The following is an 18,005-nucleotide window of genomic DNA, read 5'->3' on the forward strand; positions in this document are numbered from 1 at the left end:
TCATCAAGCCCTGGGTGAAGTGAGATGTTGCACTTTTCGGACGAGTATAAAAGTTGCAAACTGAGACGAACTTGAGCATTGCAATTTCACCCGCGTGAGAAAGGATTTTTTATCTCCGTTTGTGCATATTCTCTGTCATTAGGTCGAAGACTATACTATTTCGGCCGAGTGAAGAGGCTAATTTTCCTTCACACTATTTATAAAGTATATTTACATTATAATTTGTATCATTTTTCAACAGAGTAAATATTTCGTGTTTATTCCAGCCATAGGCAGATAGACAGCTAGCTTTCTAGCTAAGGATCATAATTTTTTTCATTCATAAAAGCGTGAGGATGTCTCACGAAATCTTCACGTTTCTCAATATATAACTACGCTTCAGCCGCGTTAATGGCAATACGCTAGCGGCCACCGCCGATCGTGGCGGATAATGACAAATTTTAAGCACAAAATACAAAAGATTCGAACTTTTTTTTCAACAGATTGTCCCTGAAATGTCCGTGTAACGCTGTTTACGGACATTGTGAAGAAAAATTATGTTCGTCACTCGGCCAAAAACAACTTTTTGTCATTCCGGCCGTATACCGTCACTTCACGGACGCTCCGCTCCGCTCCGCGTCCGTGAATATCTGCCTATGGCCGTCATAACAAAAAATACTGTTCGTCATATGGCCAAAAAAAACTTTTCTAGCTCATATGATTGCAGCCCTCGCCTTCGGCTCGGGCTGCAAACTCATATTCGCCAGAAAAGTTTCTTTCGGCCTAGTGACGAAATATACTATTTCGTCACTAGTCCGTTAGGCACTGCTTCACGGACGTCGTGACAAAAAATATTGTTCGACACACGGCCGTGAGGAACTTTCCTGCCTCATATGATTACAGGACTCGCCTTCGGCTCGTCCGATTCGGCTTCGCCCGAGCCGAAGGCGAGGGCTGCAATCATATGAGCTAGAAAAGTTTTTTTTGGCCGTATGACGAACAGTATTTTTTGTTATGACGGCCGTAGGCAGAGATTCACGGACGCGGAGCGGAGCGCAGCGTCCGTGAAGCGCTGCCTCACGGCCGGAATGACAAAAAGTTTTGTTCGGCCTTATGACGAAAATAGCTATTTTCAGTCGTTTTTACTTTGAATAATATAAGTCGCTTGAACCGACGGCGCTGGCTGTGTGGTTAGAATGCAGGATTAGCATGCGGAAGACCCGGGTTCGATTCCCGGGGGGGAGGAGGGGCAAAATTTGTGAAACTCTAAATCTCACGGTTTCAGTGCACGGAGAGAAATGTTCAGTAAAAATTACGGAACTCACAGTTCGCTCACCGATTACGGAATCGACTCGGAGAATTTAAGTGACGGTATCGTAATTTTTCACAAGAGATTCAGATAAAAATTACGGAACGCTCCGGAAAAATTCCGTGACAGTTCCGTAAAATTTCCTACATCCACATTTCGCTCCGAAATTACGAAAAAGATACGTAATTTTTATTGAATATTTCTCTCCGTGTGTCGAGCGGGAGTCTCGCACCTGGGCAGGTTTTTCCCTCAAATGAGGTTTTCCCTTGTCCTTCGGTGAATGCGATACAGGGGGTTGGGTGGTGGGAAGGGAACAAATCGTAAAAGCTCGAAAGGTTATACGAGAAAAAAATAAGTCGCTTGTCTATTTGAAGGTTTTAATTTGATGTGAAACTCCTGTGAAAAATTACGATACCTTCACTTAAATTTTCTGGGTCGATTCCGTAATCGGTGAGTGAGTTCTGAGTTCCGTAATTTTTACTGAACGCTTTACACTCTCCGTGTGTAAATTCAAAATTTCCGAGACAAAGCTGTGAAGCTGGTCATTAACACTCAAAAGTGGTAAAAAAACCCCGGTGAGACGGCGTTACTAGAGTGCCCATCATCAGATACGCAGCTAGAGTATACAGAATGCGCTGCACGGTGAAGAAAATGAATGGCGAAGCTACAAGAATAATTGAGCTTTGCCAAGAAAGAAGTGAATACGAATATTAATTTATAATCAAATAGATGGAAATCATATGATCTGGTGTTATCTATTCATCAAATTTTTCAGAATGGCTATCTCAATCTTTCCCCAGATCCATCTTTTCTGTTTTAATGACATTCCGAAAATTTAAAAAGTTAGTAATGACCTTGTTCATAATTTTTTTGTTCTATTTCATGTTTATTTTCAGTCTTCGATACGAATAAATATCAAAGTTATTGGAAATGGTCCCCTATTCCAAACTCGTAATGAAATGTAGCTACTAAATGAACTTCACGGATCTGCTGAAATGGATGTGAAAGTGAGTCTGTGAACTTTTAATCAAGTAGATGGCCATCAAACTCGATCCATCAAACCCGGTCCTATCTTATTATTGAATCTATCAGGACAATCATCGAACCCCTCCCCGGTTTCATCTCTTTCTCCTTGAAACCATTTTGGCACTTCAGAATAAGTTGGTAATCACCTACACCGAAACAGTATTAAAAACAAGATGCTGGCACGAAGGGAAATTTTTTAGAAAAATTGTAATACTAGCACAGGAAAAGAGGCGCAAAGTGACGGCCAGGAAAAAATCCAGTGCCGGCATTAGCTATTTTATTGGGGAAAACGTGAATTTTTCCCCGTACTTCTGTGAAAATTTCACGGAAATCCCCAGAAATTTTACCTTAACAGCACTAGAATTTTTCACAGCCGGTGGATTGTGATTTTTTTCAGTAATCGTACTAGAATTTTTCTAGAAAATTTCTCTCCGTGTGCCTAGACAACAACTGTCAAGAAAAAGAAAGGAATAATATACTTCATCAAACAATAAATACTTTATCAAACTTGATTACAATTATCCATTCATTTCCTCAAAAGATCAATTTACTCCATCTTTCCTCTTCAAGCTATTTTGGGAACTCAAAAAGTCCGTTACAACCTTGTTTATTCCTTTTTTACATTTTCACATTTATTTTCTGGTTTTCAATGTAAATGAATGAAGCTCGAAGACATTGTCGGTGGAATCCCAAAATTAGTGATAACAGTCATTTGTAATGTACTCGTATTAAAATGTCAATGCAAAATGAAAATTACACTAATAATTTACAAATGATACGAATAATTAATTTGTGCCAAGTATTCTGGCGACAATATACAACTCAATTGTTGTAATTATGTGAAATATTAACGAATTGGAAGTTGTTGATTGAATTTTCCTATTTATCTGTTTCTTTTTTTACATTTTTGCCTTTACTGTAAACAGCGTCTAGGAACAATCCTGAGAATACGATCACTGTGCCCACCCATTGTCTGGGTAGAAGAGTACTGCCGAACAATAATACAGACCCTAAAATGGTGAAGAATTTCCTAGTAGTCGTTATGATTGAGCAGGGCAGAGGGCCGAATTCAGCTACAGTCAAAAATATGAAAAATTGCCCCAAGGCCCCGGCCATAGCCAGTGTCAAAATATGAATAATAGAGCTCGGATGTCTCTCTATAAATGCTACAAATTCCACCAGTTCACCAGACACTATGATAACAATTCCACTAAATATGCTGGACCAGAAGTTCATGTTGAGCATCATGTGCCCAGATCTCGTTTTGTGTTCTGCTCGCATTCGTTCCTGCACAGCGCTTATCAATCCGTCCATAGCTAATGAGAGAAACAGGAGCAGCTCGCCGAACCCGATTCGTTCTGATTTCCCCGAAGACTTTCCGTCCTTGTACATGAACAGGATAACACCCAGGACGATCAAGAAGACGAACAAGTATTTCCGGAGGGGGTATGACTGGAGAAAATAATGAAATTGTTGTTTTTTGATGAAAAATTGAGCATGAAAAATTCTTTATAAGACATTCTATGGAAAATCTCGATTTTGCTTGCGGAAACGTTCGTTATCGACTCAGAATCCCAATATCTCCTTTTTTGAGTAAAAGTATAGAGAATTCAAGTCCACTTTCTCTTATTGAATAATTTTACTCATATTCAGTAGATAAAATTGTCATGAAAATCAGATTTTCTCGAAATAAAAAAATACAAATTCCCATTCGAAATGAAAAAAGATCAGGTTCTATTGAAAATTTCTGAAGTCTTTCTTCGCATTTTTTTGTGATTGATAATGCTCAATAGAAACTATTTGATAGAAAAAACAACAATAGATTTTTATCTTTTTATCGAACTCATGTCATTAAGGCATTTTCTATAGGAATTCTTCGACATGAATTTCCTCTTTTTTTTCCACTCCACCTTTCTTCTCTTCTCAATGAAAGAAACAAAAAAAAACTTAGAAAATTTAACCCGAGGAATTTCCATAGAAAATATCTCAACCAAAAGGCATGTAGAAAAACAAAAATTCCATTCCAAGATTTCCATTGATTTTTTTTCTATTAAAGTGTTTCCATTGAAAATTATCTATTCAAAATAAACAAGGCAAGCTGTAGAATTTTCAATAGAAGTCCAACTGAAATTCTGTGGAATTCTTTATGAAATGTGCTGAGTTTTTTTTATAAAATTCTTCCATGCGTGCAGTCACCAATGAAAAAATTTAATACAAAATCGTAGCGCTTTCTCTGGAAATTCTACTGAATTTCTATTGGTACTCTATAACAATTCTCTTAAAGTTGTATCAAAATTCAATTGAAAAAATCTATTTGTTTTTGTGCCACTTCTGTAGGGAAATTCGCAACTTTACCGTGTCATTTTGTTAAAAGATATTTGATAGAAAACGTCCACTAGATTTTTATCTTCATTTTTCTATAAAAATTCTTGGACGTAAATTTCCTTTTGTAATGTTTTCCCACTGTATTTTTATTTCTCATAATACAATCCAAGAAAAAAAACCTAGAGAAATCACGCCTAAAAATTATTATAAAAAAATCCCAACAGAGTAAATTACATTAAAAAATCAACACCTACATACATTTTCTATGAACACATCCCCATTTAAAAACGCGAGGAGACGTTGCAAAACTATAAATAGAATTGGCCCAAAAACGAAAAGAATCTTTCACTATAGAACTCTGATGGAATCCCAATACAATCCTTATGAATTCCCAACAGGAATTCAATTTTATTTAATAGAATTTCTCCTTTTATTAAATTTTTTCATACATCGTGCCTCCCCCAGCTGCGATTGTCTACTTCAATTCCTACCTTATGGCCAAGAAGAACCCCCAGGAGCATAACAGGAATGGGCTTCCCAGCCTTTCCCACCACCTGCGCCGGATAACTAACAAACTGCAGTGCCATATTACTGCACACCATTGCCAATAGATAACAGAGGGCTGAAGTGGCATAGTAAACAGTCTTGGTACTATCTTCACCCTCTCTCATGACAGTCACCAACAGTAGCTTGGCAAACGAGTAATTAATGACACATTGTAACGAGACCAGGGCGAACATGTACGTGAAGTTCTCCTTATTTTCCCCCTCACCGTAAATCCCCTGGGTTATCTTCTGCTGGATCACTCCGTAGTAGAAGTAACAGACGAATATCCCTGTTGCACATATTGCCAATTTAGCACTGTTGTTGTGCATGATTTTCACGAGAAACTTGCGGATTCTGCCGAGAGTGCCAGGACAGCTGGTTTCCGGGTCGTCGTCAGTAGTTGGTGACGTTGCAGGGGGACTATGGGCATTGCCACAAGCACCAGCACCTGGACAGCTGGGATCTGCGTGGTCGACACTAGTTTGTGACTCTGTGGGGAGGTTAGGGGCATTGCCACGAGTACCGGGACAGCCGGAGGTGCTTGCGTGGCTGTCAGTGGTTTGTGATTCGTTCGCTGGTAGGAGAACTATCATCGAAGGATTGATTGCAGATGGGTGACTCATTTCAAAAATCGGGGAGAATTCAAGTACTCTATCAACGACTCTTGCGGAGCACTTTGAGGAGTGTAAAGTAGTTTTGATTAGTCAACCGAGGGTTCATTTTGTCCTTCAGTTCTCTCAGGGACATATCGCTTAGGTCGTCATCTCAGATTTCGCGAAAAAACGACAAAATTCGAGACTTGTAATACGACTCCAGTTTGAATTCTTACGGGCCCATTGTCGCCCGTCAGATGACGCAACAATCGATCAGACCATGTGATTCTTGTTTATTTTGACAGATGGCGGTCAGTGTCCCTTTAAATGAGGAACAGGTGGAAATGTTTGTAAACAAACTCCAGAACGAGTCATTTGTTTTGGAGCACGATCACGTTTGAATAAGTTTGAGGACAAAATGTGGCGATTTTTCTGAGAATTTTTTTGGAATTGAAATCTAGTAGAAGTCTATTAGGGGTATTATGGCGGGGCAGTTGGCTCCGAAAATTGAAATTAGATGGTATTTTGAATTTTTGTTTGCCAATGCTGACCAAGTTTTTTGGCACGAGCTCAGGGGCATCGCAATTCTTTCCATCACGTCAAAACATCTGAATTCAGTAATCACAATTTTTGATTAATTTAGTGAGCAAATTTGGCATATTTTTAAAAATATTTCTCAGAGTATATGTATATGACTTAAAACAATTATAGTTTACAAAGTCTAAAGCTTTTCTTTTTTCGTGGAAAAACTTTTAAAGGATTTTTCCATCGAAGTTTATGTTCAATTCGAAAAATTATTGTTGGGTTGTCTCGTCAACGATTTTCATCAGCCACTTGAAATTTTACCAATGGGTTTAAAATATAAAAAACTGCAGCCTGATTTTTTTGCAAAATTTTATTCTCTTGTCTGGCGCCTCGTTATAGTACCCTTAAAGAATTCTATTTGTTTTCGCCCCCATTTTAATTATCAAATTGTTAGAGATAATTCATAATTTTTTAAAGAAAAAAATCAATAGCATAAATTTCCAAAGTTTAGTCAGATGCATTTCTTTCTTGTTTTAAATTTCAAAAATCCAAGAAAAAAAAAATTGAAAAATTCATGATGAAAATTTTTTATCGAAAACATTCTGACAGGATAACTTCACAAAAAAGTCAACATCAATTATCTCCATTATATAAAAGAATATCAATTCACAAACGCCTGACAAAATTGTTATTAGAAACAGACGCAAAAAACCAGATCGAATTTTTCATAGAATTTCAATTCTCAAAGAGTTCCAGTTAGATATTTCGATAATATAATCTCATGAGTGTTAACGAATTTACCAACCATATAAATTTTATTCATCAAATATTGTGCGTTTACAAAAAGGGAAAACTGGTGAGGAAACCAGTCGAAACTAAACATTAATAATTATTCAGATGTGTCATAGTGAATTAGTAGCGCATCTGAATCCAAGATTTCCAGCAGATGTGTCAGGAGTATTTTGGCTCCTAGCAGCGCACCTGTACCTGAAGCAGTAGCTCTCGTGGCAGAGGTAAGATCCTCCCTTCTTCACTTTGTCGCTGCCTAAGGCAGGTCCAACCTGTTGAATATCGATTATCATCCCTTTTCCTTCATTAAATAATGACGATAACTACATGAACCTACTGGATTTGTTGTTTGCTCCTCGGAGTGTCTGGCGTTCCACCAGTCTGACGTCCACTCCCAAACGTTGCCAGCCATGTTATAGAGCCCATACCCATTGCTGGGGTAGTCAGTGACTGGGGCAGTTCCCACGTAGCCGTCCTCGGCTGTGTTATTCTGGGGGAATTCCCCTTGCCAAATATTGACCCTGAAACGATGAGTTGGGGTAATGAATCAATATTTATAGACTTATTTATTCAGGTCGTGGAGAATTTTAGACTGACTGTATGTCATTACCTGTGCTGATCATTGGGCATGAGTTTATTGCCCCAGGGGTAGAGCCGGTCGTTGAGCCCACCCCTACATGCTACCTCCCATTCTGCCTCGGTTGGCAGTCTTTTACCTGCCCATTTACAGAATGATGACGCGTCGTTCCACGATACGTGAACTACAGGGTGATCCATTCTGTCTAAATTTGAAATTAAAACATTTGGAATTTTCGTCGACATGAATGAGGAAATCGGACTGAATGAGGATATTCCATTCAACAATGTCACGACAACTTAGACATATACAGATACGTTGTTCTTAAGATTGTCCCCATGTGTTTCATAGATAATGTTTATAGTCCCCAGCTATTGAAAAAATGCTAACTAGCTGTACTACACAGTTTTGGAGATAATAAATAATGAAAGCGGGGGTTAATGGCAAATTTCAATATCTTCTCTAAATTTTTTCGGGAGTTATCGTGCACAGAACGATTTTCTCGTAAAAATGAAAAATGCCGATTATTACCAAACTATCTCGTGTTACGTTGCAATATTGTGATTTTATTTGATAGCTATTATCGCAAGGAATATTTTGACGTTAGAAAAATTCAATTCAGTCACGTAGTTTTGGAGATAATGAGGAAAAAAGATTTTTGAGAAATTGCTGTATCTCAGAAACTACTTGACCAATTGAACTGAAATTGTGTCCAGAAGTGCTCCAAAGTGATACCAATTATGTGACGAAATTTCAGATTTTTAGCTTTAACTTTAGTCCTTTTTCTGTGAAGTTTTATAAAAATCCGGAGATACATACACACATTTTTTAAAAACATCATATCTTCACGGTTCATGACATTTTCTCTCATTTTCAGGCGAAATTAGAAGATCGTCAAAATCAACGATCACAAAACTTCCATTCGGAAGCAAAAATCTAATTTAAAAACCCGAAGATTTCACTAGAAAATTCTCTCGCAGTTCTTTCGGAAGTTACATTCGTTTTTCTGTCCATTTCTATTGATTTTCAACATATATTTGATAGAAAAGAGATTTCTTCTGTAGAAACTCTTGGGTATAAATTTTCGTATTATTTTTTCGCTGTATTGTTTTTTATTTATCATTACAAAAGCCAAGATTTTCCATCTCGTGCTCTGAATTCTTATAGAGAATGTCGCATGAGAAAATACTAATAGGATTTCGGGTAAAAAGCCAATACAATTTTCTAACGCATGCGCTAGGTTTTTCATGCAATAATTCCACAGAAAAATATCTTCTGCGCATAAATTTTCAAAATGATGAATATTCAGAGTAGCATCGGCGAAAACATTTCACAGGGAAACCTAGCGCATCCGCTAGAAAAATCTGTTACATAGCTATCGGACTCCTATTGAAAATTCAATCAGTTTGTTGTCGATTTTGTTGCAAAATTACGCGCTTTCCTGCTCGTTCAATCAATTTTCAGGGGAAAATATTTTATGTAGAAAGTCAATAGATTTCCAACTGTCTGCATACTGTATTCCATAAATATCCATATTATTCATTCGGATATTTTCGATAGACAGTCCCCGGCATAAATTTTGTAAGGTCTTTCCACTGAATTATTTTTATTCTCTCATTATAAAATATGAATAAAAAAATTGGCCTATCAAAGCCGGGCAGTTTCTACTGAAACAATCTCAGCTAAATGAGATGTATAAAAAGATGAAAATTTGTTAAATTTCTTTATAAATCGCTTTTGATTAACCATCGATATTTAGAAAAAAAACTAGAAAAGTTGTGGACTTTTTTTAATCAAATTGACGAAAAAGTAATTAAACTTGAAAATTTTCATCACTCCAATGCGACCGCCAATAGAATTATCTAGCGGATGCACTAGGTTTATCTCTGGAAAGCTATCTCACGTGCGACCATGAAATTGAAGTTTAAAGATGACGTTTGAAATTGGCCATGAAATTACAATTTGACAATTGCATGCAAAATATTGTATTAGATACGTATAACTTCCCAACGGCAGCATTTCAATCGTTCACATTTCACATTTTCCAATTTTACTTGGAAATGATGTAGAATGATTTGAAACGTAAAAGTACGAAGTTTTTCGACCATGTGTGTGTGCCACTCCATTCTCAAAAATCAGTTTTCAGTAAGTTGAATAATTAACCGGCTAAAATAATTCCGAAAAATCTGAAATTTGGCAGAGCAATCGATAGCAATTCCGACTTACTCGGTGCCGAATTTCAGCCCGTTAGGCTCATTAGTTTCTGAGAAAGATCAATTCATCTGTAAATGGTTTTTTACAAACGAGCATCTCGAAAACTATTCGACTGGTTTTCATTTTTTTTAATTTCTCTCAATTTTTACCATGAATTCAATTTTCTCAATTTTCACCGTGTGGCACAATTGAAATACGCAGACCTATTCATATGAAGTTTTCATCACACAGTATATAAAGTGTAATTTCACGCACGTATCTCGTGCGCAAAACTCCATTCCTCACACATTGTAATGAACAAAGCGTCCGACACTCGGGGGAAAAGTGTTCTTTAACCCTTGAATCTTTTCCACCCACAGAGAAAAAAGTTTCTAGCTTCCAATAATAGTCTCTGGACTTCAGTACCTCGAAGTACTAAAATCCAGTAATAAAAAGTGCTGGAATTCAGCGAAATTTCCGTAAGCATCAGAAAAAAAGGTCTAGTTCTCAGTAATTTTTACTGAAATGCAGTACCCAGTGTACTTAAATCAACCCCAGGGTACTCGATTCTGAAATCCAGTTCTTTGGGTCCTTAAAATAAGAACCATTGGGTACTGAAATCAACAACCCTGGGGTTCTTAAATTGACATTCTCATCTTGATTAATTATGGTGTGACATCACAACCTAGACAGCCCCTCCCTACTCCGTCATGACTCGTAGCGAATTACAGAACCTTCTCCCCTCGTCCATTGCGTGACGCAATATTTGAATGCCCCTAACGGTTCTTATTTTCAGAATCCCAGGGTTCTCTATTTCAATACCCAACGGTTCTTGATTCCAGTACAATAATGCCGAAAACCAGAAACTTCTTTCTCCGTGAAATTCATATCGAATGTCCTTTTATCCGTAACTACTATTTTTTTAACCAAAAAACTTCGTTCTCTTCATTACTAGATCGTGCAGTGCCTATAGTTTTTTCGTTCATAAAACTCACCTCTTATGGGAGAAAGCGAAATTCAAAATCTCCTACAGACACAGGGACCCCATTACCTCTTAAGTAGAATATCTAAAGTCGCATACTTATTTTTATTTCGATAATGAATGAAAAATTGATAAGTTACAGACAATTGAAAACGTCTGACATCGTGAAAAATCCTGACATCACGCCAAAATATCCCTTTAAGAAGAATTGCGACGTCCTAATATGCAGACGTTCTTTGAATTGATGGTAATTCCTTGCTTTCTCTTCATTTGTGAACGCCCACATGAAAGTTTCGAGCAAAAAACGCATCTACTGTTTTCCTACCAATTTTCGAATTCGATCGCTTCATCTAATGAAAAAAATATTAATTTCACTAAAGACAACAGCTTATAAAGCCTTCCACATCTTGTGACGCGACATGAATTGTTGAATAGGATTTTGGCGTCGGTAGAAGAACCAAGATGCTTCCCAATACTATGTGGTAATTCACAAGAAAAAATCTACTGAAAAAATCAATAGTCCAGACCGGGAATCGAACCCGGGACCTTCCGATAACGTGTCCACTGCTCTTACTGACTGAACTGAGCCCAGAAAATGATATTTTTCGTCACTAGGCCGAAAAAGACTTTTTCTACAAATATGTGTTTACAGCACGAGCTATAATAGTACATTAGAGTACAAGGGCACAAATTTCACTTTCAACGAATGTGTAGTTCACAAGCCGAGCCGAAGGCGAGGTCTGTACACACATTCGTTGAAAACGAAATTTATTACCGAGTGCTCTATTAGTATATTTCGTCACTAGGCCGAAAGAAACTTTTCTGGCGAATATGAGTTTGCAGCCCGAGCCGAAGGCGAGGGCTGCAATCATATGAGCTAGAAAAGTTTTTTTTGGCCATATGACGAACAGTATTTTTTGTTATGACGGCCGTAGGCAGAGATTCACGGACGCGGAGCGGAGCGTCCGTGAAGCGCTGCCTCACGGCCGGAATGACAAAAAATATTATTATGTCAAGTCGTGCAGAAGTCGAGTTTTGAGCAGGCTGCGCGAAGCGCAGCATGCGATAAACTCGACTTATTGCACGGCGCGACATAATAGTATATTTCGATACGAGTGCGTAATAGTATATTGTGCTACTAGTGCGTAAAGTTTCACTTTTTCACACGGACGTGTAACACAAGTGTGTAAAGTGAAGTTTTACACACGAGAATTCACTTTACGCGCGCCGTGCGGAAATCAACCGCTTTGCGCACACAAGACCATTTCGAAAAGTGCACTTTTGAGGCAAGTATCACAAAAAAGTGTATTTTGTGTGCAGCGCTCGCCGAAGGGGAATGCTATCCTCCCAAGGGTCAAAATACTATATTGTGCATCAAGGGCGGAAAGTCTTGACTTTCCGCCCGAGGTGCACGATCGATTTTTCAACACGCCTGCAAAGGAAAGTTCGTATTTTGCTTTTTGATAGGCGGGAGGGAAGTATGAACTTTCTGTGTAGGGATGTGAAAAAACACTTTCCGACGAGTACCGAACCGTATTTTTCACCACAATGCGTGAAAAGTACGACTTTGCGCACGCGGAGCGTGCGTAAAATATCACTTTACGCACAAGTGATAAAAAGTTTTTTTCGGGCGTGTGACGAACAATATTGTTTTCATAATGGCCGTAACTCAGTGCTTTACAGCCCAATTAGCCCAAAAATAATGCGACGCGTATCACATAATATAAAGCATTCACTACCTTCAATACTCGAATCCACTCCTTCCGGATGTCTCCAGTCGGCTTTCTCAACCGGCAGCCACCAGGGAGCCTGAGCGACCGCCTGTTCAATGCCCTCCTTCTCCCCTTCACTCAACAACCCCTCAAACACAAAGGAGTTCCCAAACTTTTCCGCTTCAGTCCAATACCCCGTCGCCCTGACGAAAATCTCAAAGTCCCTATTACTAACTTCATACTTGTCCATATAGAAGCCATCCAAAACTACATTTCTCCGCGGGCCCTCTCCATCGACCACGAGGATCGGTTTATTTGTACCTATCGAGTAAACTCCACCTTCAATTAACACCATTTCATTAGGAACCGACTGATGTACAGAGTCTCCCCTACATTCATTGTCACTTCCAGGCGCGGGACAATGTCCATTATCAATGACACTATTTCCGTTTGCATTTCTGTTCAAGCCTTTCCCACACGAACAATCGTTATTATCAGCTCTGACGCAAATAAAACTGCACCAGAGTATCACCATTAATCGTAAAGACTTGTTTATCAACTTCATGGTTAACGTACGTGTTAAACTTCGTGTTATTATCAGAATGCCGCGGAATATTCCAATAATATTTTAGAGTTGACCTCGAAATTATGACAGTTGTCGATAACGCTATGATTCATCGGTTCCAAGGCTGTCATATTCCGCAAATTCTTGACCCCCCCAGGAACTTGTAGAACACCGCACAATCAGCAATTTATCTCGGGCCACGAACACATTGAAACCACCTGCAACAATGCAACGGAATTCGCAATTATAGAATCAGCTGTGTATCTTCATTTGAAAGTGCACGCGATAAATCTCCCGCCTCAATTCAAACTATGAAATAAAAGATATAGCGCTGATCTGAACATTCCAATGTTTCGAAATCAGTTGACAACCGATTTAACCACTCAGTTTGACAGCTGTAGAGTGAGATATTAGCTGTCATTAAGCATGATGGTATAATGGTAGCAACGATAACGTCGTACGACGTGAATCTTTTCAACAGCACTTACGATAATATCCGTTTGATTGGCGATAAGATTTGGGAATGTAATCAGGAGGATCCCTATCGAAAGCTCAATCGCTCTCTGTGGATAAAGGTGAGAATGTTCCGTAACAAATCGAAGTCCATAAACCCCGTAAAAATCAATCCATAGATATCGAAGTTATCACGTAATCGAAATACAAAGAAAACAAAATTTGTATCGCACGTAATTCCCGAGTCACGACTATCGAAATACGGAAATTATCATTACGACGATGAGAGAGAGTCTCTTTACGTCAGAGATGTCGAGACATCAGTCACTCATGAGCCCTTCAGCAGTTACACCGAGTCAAGAGAGCCCTGGTTGCACCCAGATGTCAAGGAGTACTTCACCCGGTTGAAGTCGAAACCCTTGCAATCAGAGGTATATTAATTTTTCATAACAATCGATGTGTCATTTTAACCGGTAAAAATCAAGAGTTTGAGAAACTGGTGCAGGCATTGTTAGACGATGAGTCGAGTGATTCAGGGTGTATTGATGAGGAGTACAAGAGACACTGTCGTCTACCCTACACAATCAACAGTGCTGCTGAATTTAAACTAAAGCTTCGTATCTCGAGTGATAAAGTGCACGACCTTTGGAGAAAAGATTGTACTAGACAATTTATGAGTAATGATGCCCAGGAGTACGCATGTTGTGGGAGTAATAAAGAGCAACGAACGCAGCAGACCTGCCATCAGAAACGAAGGGGCATAGAAAACGAAGTATTGTGCAATGTACAGACACATGCAATAGTTATATCGAGAAATCGATATAGGGAGAGAGATTGCAAATGTAGTGCAAAGACGTCTGTGCCAATTCTTAGTGCTGAAGTACCAGAATTTTTTCCCAAGGGACCACGCCTGGAGGCGCAATATGAGTCCGTACCACTCCAGTATTTTCCCTCCATACCGGAGAGAATTTACAACCGTCCACCGTTGCCAAATGTCAGCGCTATGTATCAAGTAATTTATTCATGGTTGAATCATTTTTCATGCGGATAAATGGGCTGTGTGAGTGCTTGAGAATGATTAGGAGTTGCTTCAATATTTATTCTCGGTTCTTGCGTCATGACTCATGAATCTGCCTGAGATAATTATTCCTGTATAAATAGACACGCAGACGATATTTCTGTGCAGCACCAGTTGGCTGGGGGAAAATCGTCACATTCGAAATGCTAAATTATGAGAATATTTGAATTTTAGAATGCCGGTATTCCATTATTGGCAACACCCATTATGACGCCACTGATCAGAACACCACAATGGCTACCGAGGATAGCTCCACCACTGCAAATTCAAGTGCCCGTATGTACACTGGCCCCGCAGACATTCACCACTATTCAATCAATCTGTCCAATAATTCATCGTCCCATTCAATTGAATGAAAAGATTATTCAACAAAATCAAGTGAATTCAACGGCAATTCCAGTTTATCAGCGGCCTCTGGAGCATTTTCAGGAGAATAGGAGGAAGAATCAGAGCGTTGATTTTAAAAATTTAATACTGCTGACGAAGAGTGGAATGAAGGCCAGACGGAGTCAATCAAAACACCCGGAGCCCTGTAATTTATCATCGGAGACGGGTAAAAATAATTTGCAAACTGATAATTTACTGCAATTTACGGATAGGAGGGTGCAACCGAGACGACCCCAGCACTTCATTACTTCAACTCCTGTCACCCAAGATTTGCGTAATTTAGATTGTCAATTGGATGTTGACACTATTTGCGGATCTAACTCATTGGAGCATCACAATGACGAGAATTACTGATGGGCCTCAAACGATAATTATCCCCCCTAATCTGTATTGGCATTCAGAAATTACACTCATGTTATCTGTTATAATATTTCCCTGACACGTTCCCTCAACAGCAGATAAGTAAATGCTGCTTTCTACGAAAATAAACGAGACAAGTTGTTTAATTGGACGGGATGTAGATTCGAGACAAAAAAAATGCCTGAATCTACATTTTATAACAGCAGTCGCTTATGCGTGACGGCTAGAGGGGGGGAGCAAAAAAAATATCAAAGATAAACATGCAGCCACGACAGGCACGGACTGATTTTGCTTGAGTATGCGTGCAGAGAGGGTGAGCGAGTGAGTAAGGGGGGATTTCATATGACTCCAGGTCTCTCTAGCACATTGTGGCAACGTCGCGACAGATTGAGTTCAGGCAGTACGTACCGGTTGCTAGGCAACCGGCCCAAGTCTGGGGAGGTCAGCATACGAGCCACAGCCAAGTCTCGAGCGTATAGAAAACGAGGATGGCTGTGCGGTAGAGCGGTGGAATATACAAAACCCGGAACGGCAGGGGGAGAGTGGGGGCGGGGGCAGGTGGAGGAGGGAGGGGAGAGAGAGAGAGAGAGAAAATCGTGCTTGACTCGACTGAAATATATATGCCGCTGCCTGCTAGTAAAAATAGATGAAACTCCGGGGGGCTTATTCAGTTACAGGCTTTCTAGAATGGATTCTTGTGTTTTTGCTGAAACAAAACTCAAGGACACTTTGCTTCACGCTGCGGCTTGAATCATATCAATTCGGACAAATAGGTCAGTCTGTTAAGAGTATGATAACTGATATTTTCTGCTATTCACACGTAATTTTGCATAATTAGTTGGCTATTGTACATAAAGTTTTTTTCCTGGTTGTTAGAGGGTGCGGTAGTGTATTTACGTCAAATATATGGTATTATATGCAGTGTATGACTGTATACAGACAGGAAAAAGTTTGAAGTTGAGTTTTTTTCCCCCTTGGAATTATTTGGTATCGCTCTGTCGCTATTCAGGTTATTTGAAACTCCCTTCTGATGATGTAACTCAATGTTCTTTCATTGTGCATTAATCCGGAGAATAAATGTCTTGAGAATGGTGTGAAAGTTTTCGGCAAATTAATTTTGATTTATTTAATTGGGTGAAACAGAGTTTATTGATATTGATAGCACTTCAAATATGCTACGAAGACAGCGAGGGGTCAAATACTGATTATTCAGGGCGTCAGGCAGTTGAGGCAGTGGGTTTTCCCCCCAACTGCTGCGTTGCCATGTCGCATTCCGTGCTGAATGACGTCAGCGTAAAACTGAAACCTAATGCGGCGAGCATTAATGACAGCCGCCCAAGCGTTATGTTGGAATTTATGAGCGGCCGTAAATTGCCATCTGCCCCTTCGTTCCCCCACGCGCCATAAAAAAAAAGCCTCCAGAGCATTAAAAAATATATATATAATTTCGCTCTCTCGCTGAATTTCTTATATTCAACTTTAATAGACACTCATTAAAATATAACTGCGCACTAATAGTTGCCTTTAATGCCTCCGATTCGTATTTCATCCTCTTTTGTATGGAAATAAATGGCATAATCTTCATTCATTTCGATGAATCGGCTTATATTACAAACTTTAATCCCTGTTCAATTGAGAAACCATTAAACAGATAAGAAAACCATTATCATTATCTGCAAGACATGTACATCAATCAAATGTCACGATGTACACGTAAAATTACTAGTGTCAGCTGAAACGAAAGTTTTTAGAAAACCGTTTGTAATTGAGTAAAGAATATACAACTAGAAATTACAGTTTGCGTGTTACGTAAAAGAAGAAAAAGAAGTTATTACTGTCAGTGCAATAATACGTTGCAAGGGCATCATTTTTTTATTCGTACGCTCTGAGAGGTCCCTGTCAATGTCGGATTACACCATCGCATAGTAATTCCTGGAAGTTTTGTCCAGAACTCCTCCCCACTCTAGAGTTCCAACTCCTAAATTCTCCATTCCCGTCTCTACTAACGCTCCCCCCACTCCTCTCCTCCGCACTCTTCCCCCCCACCCCCCGCCGCCAGCCGTCATCTACACATCTGCAACTTCCATGAAACGATTACAGGGCCCCTGGAAGTGGTAGTTAGACGAGTAATGGTGGGATGGAATACTTTGTCTGGATCGATACGCGAAATTGGAAGTTGGCAAATCCCAGCCCAAAGCCATTAAGCTGCCAGCAGCTATAGCTTTTCCACGTAGATATATAATTGTAGAGTGGAATTTAAGTAGCACTGGAGGGCGATGAGAGAGGGGGAACGGGAAATGGATGAAAAAAAATACGGTCGCCACTCCCATAGGGCATTGGTGTGGCTTCCCTGGAATTATACAGCTTCTACTTCCGGCAGGGGAAGGATGGGGGGAGGGGAGGGGGAAGGGAAAAACTTTCCATTCGGGCACATGAAGCCCATGACCCGAAGCTTTTACGATCAATATGACAGCGGCCCCTCACAGCCATTCGGCTCTTTCCGGTGAATTCCGTCAAGCTCGAAAACTACTATATCCATTATTATTCAGCTCCCAAACACAATGGCACGACCATTCCGCACGGAGGGCGGGGGGGGGGGGGAAGGG

General features: G+C 39.5%; 3 protein-coding genes across 5 annotated transcripts in view; 1 reads left to right on the top strand and 2 right to left on the bottom strand.

The window, feature by feature from the left end:
- Window positions 1-2,822: 2,822 nt before the first annotated feature.
- On the bottom strand, window positions 2,823-5,845 carry LOC107040467 (solute carrier family 35 member B1). The gene is made up of 2 exons (XM_015260561.1): window positions 5,131-5,845; window positions 2,823-3,766 (listed from the first exon to the last, which is right to left on the bottom strand). The coding sequence occupies exons 1-2, from the start codon at window positions 5,806-5,808 to the stop codon at window positions 3,194-3,196; spliced, it is 1,251 nt and encodes a 416-aa protein (XP_015116047.1). The 5' UTR covers window positions 5,809-5,845; the 3' UTR covers window positions 2,823-3,193.
- Window positions 5,846-6,694: 849 nt separating this feature from the next.
- Window positions 6,695-18,005, bottom strand: part of LOC107040496 (formylglycine-generating enzyme) — a 14,382-nt gene continuing 3,071 nt past the window's right edge. For 2 of the 3 annotated variants that reach the window (XM_015260599.2, XM_015260601.2), the window contains 4 exons: window positions 12,584-13,339; window positions 7,703-7,874; window positions 7,430-7,613; window positions 6,695-7,364 (listed from right to left, as the gene is read on the bottom strand). In XM_015260599.2, the coding sequence (XP_015116085.1) occupies window positions 7,206-7,364; window positions 7,430-7,613; window positions 7,703-7,874; window positions 12,584-13,121 (1,053 nt within the window). In that variant the 5' untranslated portion in view covers window positions 13,122-13,339 and the 3' untranslated portion in view covers window positions 6,695-7,205. The remainder of the gene's footprint in view (window positions 7,365-7,429; window positions 7,614-7,702; window positions 7,875-12,583; window positions 13,340-18,005) is intronic. The other variant, XM_015260602.2, reaches the window with a different exon arrangement.
- LOC107040495 (fibrous sheath CABYR-binding protein) overlaps window positions 16,005-18,005 on the top strand; it is a 21,142-nt gene continuing 19,141 nt past the window's right edge. Inside the window, exon 1 of the mRNA XM_015260597.1 lies at window positions 16,005-16,172. The gene's annotated coding sequence lies outside the window, so the exon portion shown is untranslated. The remainder of the gene's footprint in view (window positions 16,173-18,005) is intronic.

This window comes from Diachasma alloeum, unplaced genomic scaffold (assembly GCF_001412515.2).
Source record: "Diachasma alloeum isolate Michigan unplaced genomic scaffold, Dall2.0 Dall_scaffold_00336, whole genome shotgun sequence".
NCBI lineage: Eukaryota > Metazoa > Arthropoda > Insecta > Hymenoptera > Braconidae > Diachasma > Diachasma alloeum.